This window comes from Cololabis saira, chromosome 2, assembly GCF_033807715.1.
Source record: "Cololabis saira isolate AMF1-May2022 chromosome 2, fColSai1.1, whole genome shotgun sequence".
NCBI classification, from domain to species: Eukaryota; Metazoa; Chordata; class Actinopteri; order Beloniformes; family Belonidae; genus Cololabis; species Cololabis saira.
Window position 1 is genome coordinate 40,935,068 of NC_084588.1, and position 11,475 is coordinate 40,946,542.

The 11,475-nt window shown below is 39.6% G+C and overlaps 1 protein-coding gene across 5 annotated transcripts; it reads left to right on the top strand.

The window, feature by feature from the left end:
* The first annotated feature begins 1,422 nt into the window (after window positions 1–1,422).
* On the top strand, window positions 1,423–10,567 carry LOC133463896 (arylamine N-acetyltransferase, pineal gland isozyme NAT-10-like). 5 transcript variants are annotated; one of them, XM_061745670.1, is made up of 2 exons: window positions 1,423–1,537; window positions 6,952–7,878. In XM_061745670.1, the coding sequence occupies exons 1-2, from the start codon at window positions 1,522–1,524 to the stop codon at window positions 7,827–7,829; spliced, it is 894 nt and encodes a 297-aa protein (XP_061601654.1). In that variant the 5' UTR covers window positions 1,423–1,521; the 3' UTR covers window positions 7,830–7,878. The 5 variants fall into 5 exon arrangements, with proteins under 5 accessions (XP_061601654.1, XP_061601646.1, XP_061601678.1 ...); XM_061745662.1 differs by lacking the exon at window positions 6,952–7,878 and adding an exon at window positions 9,096–10,567 and having other exon boundaries at window positions 1,451–1,537; XM_061745694.1 differs by lacking the exon at window positions 1,423–1,537 and adding an exon at window positions 2,736–2,874.
* Window positions 10,568–11,475: the final 908 nt, after the last annotated feature.

An 11,475-nucleotide genomic window follows, 5' to 3' on the forward strand; every position in this document is an offset into this window, starting at 1 on the left:
CCCTGCGGAGGGTGTAGAGCTGGTCCAGTGATCCACCTATAGTTGGAACACACTCTCTGGTCCCCCTTTTTAAAAAGAGGGACCACCACCCCGGTTTGCCACTCCAGCGATACTGTCCCCTTCCTCCATGCAATGTCGCAGAGGCGTGTCAACCAAGACAGCCCTACGACATCCAGAGAATTGAGGTACTCAGGGCGAATCTCATCCACCCCCGGTGCCACTGAGGAGCTTATGAACTACCTCAGTGACCTCGGCTTGGGTGATGGATGAGCACACCCCAGAGTCCCCACTCTCTGCTTCCTCAATGGAAGGCATGTCCGCCGGGTTGAGGAGATCCTCGAAGTATTCCTTCCACCGTCCGACGATGTCCCCAGTCGAGGTCAACAGCTCCCCACCCACACCGTAAACGGTGCCGGCAGAGTACTGCTTCCCCCTTCTGAGGCGCTGAACGGTCCGCCAGAATTTCCTCAAGGCCGACCGAAAGTCTTCCTCCATGGCCTCACCAAAACAAAAGAAAAGGAAAAGAAATCCACTTTCAATAAATAACAAGAAAAATATGTTGTGAATTCATCAACCTTGTCTGCTTTAAGCAAATTAAGCGGGAATAGAAAAGCAATGATTGGTGGATCAGTTAATTAATTTATTTACAAAATGTGGGTCTTGGAGCAGTGTGTTTATTTGTGAGATTCCTATGTGTTACCAGCCATTCATTGAGGATGGATTGGATGTAAATTTATTCTAAACATCTATTTACACACTATTTTAAGGACAATTTGCAACTAATAATTATTTTCTGTATGTTCTATAGAATCAAATTAAGAACAATACATTTTTTCTATGAGAAATAAAATACTTTTATTTCCAAAAATCTACATGTCCTGTAGTTTTCGTCACTGCTGAGTTTCAGTTCAGTACTTGAAACATTACCAATGTCTGACAGGTTCTTAAAAAAAAGAAAAGAAAAAGGAAATAAATGTCAAACGCCAGATGGTTATTATGTAAATGAATACAGAATATAATGAAATGCAATGCTTTGTTTTTACTTGATGTAATTTGTAGCTTCCGGTATGAAACCTTGCCTTCAGAATAAAACCGGTCATTAAAAAGTTTTAAATGGTGCAGATTCTTGTAGTTTGTTTTTAACTTTGAATAGCTAATTAAAGTAATACGTATTTATGAAAACTATGTTATTTTGGACCACACCACTGCAAAGTGTCATATTTGCTGAGTATAGTCTCTTAAATTGTCCTCTCCTTTAACAATTTTCATACAAAAATGACACAATGAAACCCACATCAACTCCTTACTCAGTGATAATATTATACAATACAGGATATATTGACATTACATTTTTTAAATGAAAAAATAAAAAATACGGTACATGTTGAGTAACTTTCCATTTAGTGACGTAGTTGAGTTTTACATCTCCTAACATTACCAGCCGCACTAAAGTTGTGGGCAGCCACTTCATCTCGTTTTAGCGGCTGTAACACACCGACAAAACACACAGAGGGGCAGATTATGTCACAGTCTAAAGGTAAGAGGACTTTTCAAATCCTTATCCAACTTATTGAAGACAGATCAATGGGCTGAATTGTTCAGAAAAAAACAAAACGCAGCGAGCGCTATTTGACGAGGCTTGATTTTTAATTTGTTTTCTGACGATTTCCATAAGGTTTATAACTAATCTTATATAAAAACAAGACGTAGGGGTCAACATCTATGTGGTCCTCTCAAATAGTTTTATTTTATTTATTTATTATGCTATTAGAATAGAATAGAATAGAATAGAATAGAATAAAATAGAATAGAATAGAATGTCTTTATTGCAGCAATTCCACACAGATGAGATGACTTTGCAAAAGCACAACTTTGTGTCAGATAGTTGGGACTTTGGTGTGGGGCAGAACATGATGTCTTATTATGCAACATGTGTGTGGATGGGCGTTGGTTTGTTTTGAAAAGTGCTGGGGTCAGCAATCATCAATTATATTTTCTGAAGTGCTGACAGTAGCATGTGTGTCTATGTGCGTCTTTGCTGTTGTGAAATATGCATTTGTATATTTTCTGTTTTGATAATCACTAATATGCTTCCCAAATCAATACAACGTTCAGGTTCATTCACAGGGAATTTCCGTAACACCTCCAATGATCCAAGCTAGTGCTGGTTTCCACTGTCCCTGAGGTTGAACTGCACGCCATGTTGATCCATGTTTCCTAACACACGTGTGCCACCGTGGTGTGAGAGTCTGAAATGTTGCTCAGAAGTTCCCTGCAACTGATAAAATGTAATCCTTCAACTGGTATAATCACTTTTTAGTGCATTCAGGGAACACTGAAGTCTATCGAAGCTGCTGGCCATGTGCACAGCACTCCAGCAAAGCCTGGTTTCCTTGATTAAACGTTAACTTTTATTTACCTTTGTACCCTGTTTCGCAATAAATCATGCATGACCAAATGAAGTATATAAGCCCAGCCCTCTTTTAAAGGTCTTCATCAAATCAAATCAAATCAATCTTTATTTATGTAGCGCTTTTCATGTATATATAAAAATGCAACACAAAGTGCTTACATAAAAAGTTAAACAAACATAAAACGTAATAATGACCCCCCTCCACACACACATACACACAGACAGACACACTACAGTTCACACAAGTTACACACACAGACACACGCATCTATATAAATATGGGTGTGGATATGGCTGAGCCGCGAGGATCCAGGTGAGGAAACGGTATAAGGGAGCCATCCACGCCAGGAGGTCACATAACCCGCAACCACAAGGGGTCATCAGGAACATATAGCTCCCTCAGCTTTCCTTATTTTTTCTGCCTCAACAAAAGAATACCCCGTTTTAACAGCTCAACTGAGGTAGGAGTTATCGTTTTAGCTACATATCTCTTGTTTCAAGGTGTATTTGCTTTGGTTTATGTGTCAAATTCATGATATTATTCATTGTGGAACGTTTATGAGTTCTTATTTTTATAGTTTTCTCTGAATGAAAAAAGTTCAACTGCATATATTGCTTTATACAAAATGCAACTAAACTCCAGCAGCGCCCACATTAAGCAGGATCAAGAGCAGGGGTCACCAATCCTGGTCCTCGAGGGCCGGTGTCCTGCATGTTTTAGATGTTTCTCTGCTTTAACACACCTGATTCTAATTAATCGTCGTTACCAGCTTGTCATCAAAGTTTGGATAGTTCTGTTGATGACACAGTCACTTGTATCATGGTGCAATGAAGCAGGGAAACATCTAAAACCTGCAGGGACACCGGCCCTCGAGGACCAGGATTGGTGACCCCTGATCAAGAGCATCTACGGTGGATCGGTATCGACTCGGTATTGCCGATACCAGCCTAAATTTTACTCAATGTTGGAGCTATTTGTCACTTTCGCATTATTTAATCATTTATTATTTAGTTAGTTTTTGTGGTTTCGTTTTGGGAACACACCTTTTGTTTGTTTATGATATTTAGTATTGATTAAGTTTATTTTGATACTTAACCATGCTTTTATTTTGAAGGTACTGGGTAGCTGCAGGGCACCAGGTGAGTTTACAGGTAGGGGTTGGCAGACACAGGTGAGGCAGGCACCTGGGAGGGCAGGTGGTTGTTTACCAGGGCAAGAGCTGGCAAAGGACCATTGTTTCTTTGTTTGCCAATGGAATAAACCTCAAGAAACTTTATTTTTTGCCTGGGCATTATCCTGCGTAAATTCACTCCCTAGGTGTCTCAGTGGCCGTTTGATTTGATTCAGTTCATTATAGTTTGACACTTTTTAGTTTTTTAATAATTCACCTGGAGGACAAATAGCCACTACACTCAATATTGGATCGGAAAGGAAATCGGTTGTATCGAACATCACTAATGGTCCTTACAGTGATTTTTTTTTTCAAATAAATCAATTTATTCTTAACAAAGTTATAGTCACATTTTTCCAGCTACACACCTGGATATTGTGCTTTGACATTAAAAAGACTGTCGAAAGCGCACATCAGATCACAGTGATCTCTTGAAGCAAGAAAAATATGCAAAATATGCAGTACAGGCATTTCTGGAGCTGAGCAGTCTTTTACTTGGAAGGCATCAGTGTTTGGTCCACAAGTTGGGCGTGCAGCAGAGAAAAACATACATAGTTCATGTTGGTCCACTTCCTGTTTTTGTCCACCGTCTCCAACTTCACGTGGTTCCCACTGAACTTTGCGCGTCATTTCCAATAAGGCACGTTGTTTTTTGAGCTTCCGTGGAGACACAAACCCTGCGCCAGGATGTCCACGGACCACGGGGGCCGCGTGAGGGTTTATTTCAGCAGGTACGGGGAGAAACGGGTCGGAGCAGCCGCTGTCGCCCTCACATGAGCCCGTTCCGCCTCCGCGCGTACCAGCCCAGGCCGGCGCACAGTCCCACCCCGGCCAGCACGGCGCACAGCAGCAGCGCCAGCGCGTCGCCCGCGTCGTAAGCCTCCGCCGGGGGGATCAGCGAGGAGAACACCAGCAACACGGTCACTGCAAAGCTGGGAAGTTGAAGTTTGGGAGCCATGTTGAGCTTTTCCGCTGTTGCTGATCACTTTCGGGAAGCTGGAGCGCCTGCGTCAGAAGTCAGATGACAGCTGCTGCTGCTTGGCGGCCGGACTTCCTGCTGGGATCAGCCAATAGCAGCGCAGCCTGCTCTCACACTGATCAGCTGCTCGTTAGTTTGTGTGCTCTTTTTAATGTATTTCTGTAGTTCATTGTGTCCTGATTTTTGGATTGTGCTGTTTGCATTTTGTGTTTCAATAAAAAAAATAAAAAGATTTTAAAAAATCAGCTGTCAGCTGGTCGTTAAAACAGGAAACACGACCACATTTTCCTTCATAGTAAAAGCTACCGGTTGAATTGGTTTGATATTGGATATTGGATATTCGACATTCAAAGACATCCATTTAACTTGTGATACATACCACCGATTTTGGTCATATTGCTTGCAATCGGGTTTATGTATCACAAGTTTTATGGGTGTTGAATTCATTAAACCTCATTAAATCAGCCCATAATATGATTTTATAATAATTACTCTCTTGTGATATATAGTCTAGATGACCATGAACGCCTCACAAGCAATATGACCAAAATCAGTGGTATGTATCACAAGTTTTATGGGTGTTGAATTCATTAAACCACATTAAATCAGCCCATATATATGATTTTTAAATCAGCCCATATATATGATTTTTTAATAATTACTGTTTTGTGATATATAGTCTAGATGACCATGAACACATCACAAGTGGTTTGACCAAAATCATTGGTATGTATCACAAGTTTTATGGGTGTTGAATTCATAAAACCACATTAAATCAGCCCATAATATGATTTTATAATAATTACTCTCTTGTGATATATAGTCTAGATGACCATGAACGCATCACAAGCAATATGACCAAAATCGGTGGTATGTATCACAAGTTAAATGGATGTCTTTGAATGTCGAATATCCAATATCCAATATCAAACCAATTCAACCGCGGTGTAAAACCTATTGACGTAGAGATATCTGTGGTATCAAAGGACATAAAAATTGAACTCATACCTAAAAAGTAACGAGCAATTTTAGAGTTCTAATTTGGGAATGTAAATTTCATATAATTGGACTCAATTTTGGCATCAAATCTTTTATTTTGAAAGTCCTAGTAGTTTCTTTATATATAAAGTCATGCCGGTCATCGTCTCTGCTTAGTTTCGGTTCAGTACTTGATACAATACCGATGTCAGAAAGTTTCTTTAAAAAAAGAAAAGAAAAAGGAAATAAATGTCAAACGCCACATGTTTATGTAAATGAATACAGAACATAATGAAATGCGACCCCTCGGTGACGTGCCGGTGATATGTTGGTTCGTAATGTTGCGTAACTGCGGTCAGCGCAGAAGTTACACCCAGTTACAGTTACAGTTATCAGCTCAGAAAAGCCATCACAGAAAAGTTGCATCATAATATAAAGGTAAGAGGAATTTGATCAGACTTATCGATTATGAATAGATTAATAGCACTGTGGAGAAAAAAAGGAAAAAGGATAAAACGACACGCAACAAACCGAGACTTTGTAAGGTTTTTAGTGCAACTACCTCGATCTTAATATAACGACTTCATTCAAGTTTATAACTTTAACTTTACTGAAACAAAACTATGAATACTAGCTGCAATATCCGCTATGCTTTATAGTTTGACTCTACGCACTGAGTTTCATTTTCTAATTATAAAGTGTGGTAAGTGAAAGTACACGATGTACCACTATGATATATAGTTTTATTCAAGGAAATGCGCATCTGAAAAAGTCTTAGGTCTAACATTTACAATGACACAAGGTTGCTTTGTTGTAATGCTTTCATGCAGTTGAGATAACGGTGCAAAAATAATAAGGGGGACTGGAATTTAGGTGTGGCGCAGAAAACGGTGTCTAACCCTGTATTCACACCATATACAGGACTGTCTCAGAAAATTAGAATATTGTGATAAAGTCCGTTATTTTCTGTAATGCAAAAATGTCATACATTCTGGATTCATTACAAATCAACCGAAATATTGCAAGCCTTTTATTATTTTAATATTGCTCATCATGACTTACAGCTTAAGAACACTCAAATATCCAATCACAAAAAAAATTTGAATATTCTGGGAATCTTAATCTTAAACTGTAAACCATAATCAGCAATATAAAAATAATAAAAGGCTTGCAATATTTCAGTTGATTTGTAATGAATCCAGAATGTATGTCATTTTTGTTTGTTTTTTTTTAAATTGCATTATAGAAAATAAAGAACTTTATCACAATATTCTAATTTTCTGACAGTTTTCTGAGAGCACATGCAAGCAAACAGAGCGACTGCAGGCGATTTTGAAGCTTGTGGTGTGAATGCAGGGTCATGCTGTATTTGTGTGACATAAATTTATTTAATAACCTGCATTTTTCAGGCAAGATGAATTTGGAGGAGTATTTCCAAAGGATTGGTTTCCATGGCTCTTATCACAAAGCAGATCTTGCAACTCTGAAGTTGATCCACAGACTGCACGTCATGTCGATCCCGTTTGAAAACCTCAGCATCCACTGTGGTGAAAGGATCATGATGGACCTTGAGGTTATTTTCAATAAGATAGTGAGGAGCAGTCGTGGAGGCTGGTGCCTTGAGAACAACCACCTGTTTGGGTGGGTGCTGAGGGAAATGGGCTATGACACCACGACCTTGAGCTCCAGAGTCTTCAACAGCATTCTCAACGACTTTGGTGCTCTAGATTCTCATCTCATTCACAAAACCATCATCGATGGGAAGCCTTATATAGCAGACGTAAGCTTCGGGGTCTCAAACCAGGTACGGGAGCCCCTGGAGCTCATCTCTGGAAAGGATCAAACGCAGGAAGCAGGTATCTTCCGCCTCATCGACAGAGGAGACATGTGGGTGCTGGAGAAGACGGCGAGAAAACCAGAGGTTGTCAATCCAGAATTTGTCAAATCCAGTTTGGTGAACAGACAGTTAACGAAGCAGATCTACTGCTTCACCTTGGAGCCTCGTCAGGTGGAATATTTCATTGATAAAAGTGACAGACTCCAGACGGACCAAGCATCGCTGTTCACCAACAAGTCCATCTGCTCCCTGCAGACGCCGGCAGGATTCAAAGCTCTGATTGGCTGGACCTACAGCGAGGTCACGTACAAGCCTGAGGAAAGTGTTGACGTCTTAGACATGAGAGACATAACTGATGAGGAGATGGATCAAGTTCTGAGGGAACAGTTCAATGTGAAGCTGCAGAACAAACTGAAACCTGTGAACAACAGATCCTTTTACACACTTTAGAGTAGATCTGCAAGTCAAAACATTAAGCATTTGAATTTTAGTGTTTATACATCATTTGCATAGACATATTTCAGATATGAAGTAGCTTCAGTATTTAGGTAATACTAGCTTGTATTAATCTACCCATAAATGATGGGATTGTAGATGTTTGTTGAATAATGTAGCCATACTTTAATAGCAATATTGATATGTATTTATTTATATAACAGTACTGAGCATTCCAGATATTTACTGGTTTTTAAACAAACTCCATATATCAGTATCATCTCTTCACACTCCTTAATATGAAGCATGTTAAATATGTATTTATCTGTTAAAAAGACTGTTGAAAGAGCCCCAGACGAGCTCTTTTATCAGTTACACAAGTTGACCAACTGTGTTTTTTCTTCATGATCAAGAAATAAAGCTGTCTGACTGACTACAGAGGTTGTTTCTGGATACACAAAGCCATTTTTTTTCTGAACGGAGGTCAACAACTGTTCGATAGAACAACGTACACTGTGACGTCTGAATGTTTGTGTCGTTTGCCGTTGGATGAGTCTTATAACTATAAACTTTCATGCCTATGATTTATTTTTGAGTCTTGCAATTGCGCCACTCCATAAAATTGTCTTTGGTCTCCTAAAGTTGTGTTTTTTCAACCACTTTTCTTTTTTTTTTAAGGAATATCACATTTCTCTGTAAGTCACTACACTTTTCACACGGGTGTTCACCAAATTAGCAAATTATTTACAGTGTAGGTAAATCAAACTCAAAGGGGGCCACTCTCTCGATGAAAGGTAGATGAGAAGGGCTCAATTACTTTCTAGTTTCTTCAATGATGTGGACATGAAAACTGGTGTTGAGGTGTCTTAGTTTGCTCTCAGAGAGACTTCAGGAATGGAGATATTTCTTTTAATCATATTTTGTGGGCACATTTGGCTTTCTTGAGATTTTGAAGTCGTTAAGTCTATCAAATCTCCCGGTCTCATACGGGCCTCAAAAGATCACATAGTTCTGGTTGCTCGTCTGAGACAAGATTAACCATTTTAGCTGCATATTTTCTTGTTTCAGAGTTTTCTTTGTGTGCTTGTGTATCTTTCTGTGTCTCATGCATAATATGAATAAACTTGGAAAAATGAATTTGTTAAGTAGTGTCCAACAGCAGTTTCTGGAGTTGTTTATGAATTTATTTGGAAGCCTTGAGGCAAATAAAATGGTTTTGAAAATTCACAACTGTCCAATAAACTGTCTTAATAAATGAATTCACTGTCATACATTTTTCAGGTAAGATGAATTTGGAGGAGTATTTCCAAAGGATTGGTTTCCATGGTTGTCATGGCAAAGCGGATCTTGCAACACTGAAGTTGATCCACAGACTGCACATCATGTCCATCCCGTTTGAAAACCTCAGCATTCACTGTGGGGAGAGGAACGTCGTGGACCTTGAGGTTATTTTCAATAAGATAGTGAGGAGTGGCCGTGGAGGCTGGTGCCTTGAGAACAACCACCTGTTTGGGTGGGTGCTGAGGGAAATGGGCTTTGACACCACAACCTTGGGCTCCAGAGTCTTCAACAGCATTGTCAACGACTTTGCTCCTTTGGAGGAACATCTCATTAACATGATTATAATTGATGGGAAGCCTTATATGGCAGATGTAAGCTTTGGGGTGTCATCCCAAATTTGGGAACCTCTGGAGCTCATCTCTGGAAAGGATCAACCACAGGGTCCGGGCATCTTCCGACTAGTCGACAGAGGAGACATCTGGGTGCTGGAGAAGACGGGTCGAAAACCAGAGGTTGTCAATCCAGAATTTGCCAAATCCAGTTTGGTGGACAGACAGTTGACGAAGCAGATCTACTGCTTCACCTTGGAGCCTCGTCAGGCTGACAGCTTCATTGAGAGGAACGAAGCTCTTCAAACAGACCCAACATCACTGTTCACCAACAAGTCCATCTGCTCCCTGCAGACGCCGACAGGATTCAAAGCTCTGATTGGCTGGACCTACAGCGAGGTCACGTACAAGCCTGAGGAAGGCGTTGACGTCTTAGACATGAGAGACATAACTGATGAGGAGATGGATCAAGTTCTGAGGGAACAGTTCAATGTGAAGCTGCAGAAAAAACTGAAACCTGTGAACAAGAAAGCATGCTACACGCTCTAGAAAACAGCTTCAGCATCTTTTTTTGTTGCTTTAATTTTGAGATAAGTGCATGCCTTTCAAAGCATATTGAAGATTCATTTAAACTGCAAATGTTTTTACTCTACACAATTAAAGCTTGGCATTCATATAGCTGAAAAGAAGGAAAATTATGTTTTTAATCAGTTTGTTCTGTTTTATCCTCTGATTCATTTAAAAGTACAAAGTTGGATAGTCAGCATGAACATTTAACTCTAATAATCAACATGATATATTTTTATGCAACAATTGAATGGAGGGAAAGGATAAGAGCAGGGAAAAAAGATTACATTGTTTTCATTCTTAATACTGTATAAATTCTTTACTTGCATGAATTACTCTCTTCATTTTCCAAATATGATTATGAAAATCCCATCCATGTGGTTTGACACAAATATGAGAAATAATATTGAAACATGTTTTCCAATTCCTACTGTGTCCTTAAAGCCATATTATGCACTTATTTACTTCTTTGTAGCCAAAATTGTTCTGACCAAAGACGTTTGTATTTTTCTTTTGTGTTAAATTGTACGTCTGATAATAAATTGATTTAAAAAATAATAAATGAGTCAAATATAAGCATCTTCTGGGTCCAATTTTCTTGATTCTCGGGACCTGAAGTGGACCACCCACATTAACTCTGTCCGGAAGAAGCTCAACAGAGGTTGTACTTCCTGCGTCAGTTCAGATAGTTTAACCTGCCACAGCAGCTGCTGACCACCTTCTACTCTGCATCATCCAGTCTGTTCTCTGCACTTCCATCACTGTCCGGTTCGGATCGGCCACCAAACTAGACAGGCACAGACTGCAACGGACAATCAGGTCTGCGAAGAGGATCATTGGGACTAACCTCCCATCCATCCAGGACCTGTACCTGTCCAGGACCAGGAAAGGGGCAGGTAACATCTCTGCAGACGCCTCACACCCAGGACACAGTCTGTTTCAACTCCTCCCCTCTGGACGGCGCTACAGAGCTCTGTACGCAAAAACCTCCAGACTCAGAGACAGTTTCTTCTCCCAAGCTGTTGCTCTGATGAACTCTCATCACTCATAGACAGAGGTGTCAAAAGTATTCACATTCATTACTCAGGTAGAAGTATAGATACTAGAGTTTAAAGATACTCTTCTGTAGAAGTTGAAGTATCAACTCAAGTTTTTTACTCAAGTAAAAGTATAAAAGTACTGGTTTCAAAACTACTTAAAGTATAAAAGTAAAAGTAATGTAAGGGGGAAAAAAGCCATTAAGGACAAAAGCCATTGAAAATGAATGCATCTTAGTATAATGCAAACATATTAAAGAACCATATATGTGTTAACATGTGTTTCAGAGAGCAGGAGATATGATGACTAGTTGCCTATAAGTATTGTAATGGTGCAAAAAGTCAAACTTCAGAGGCATGTTATCATTTATCCTAACCTTTATTGGAATGTACATCCAAGTTTAGTTGCAGGAATCTGAGGGCGACGGATGCAAGAACAAAACTGGA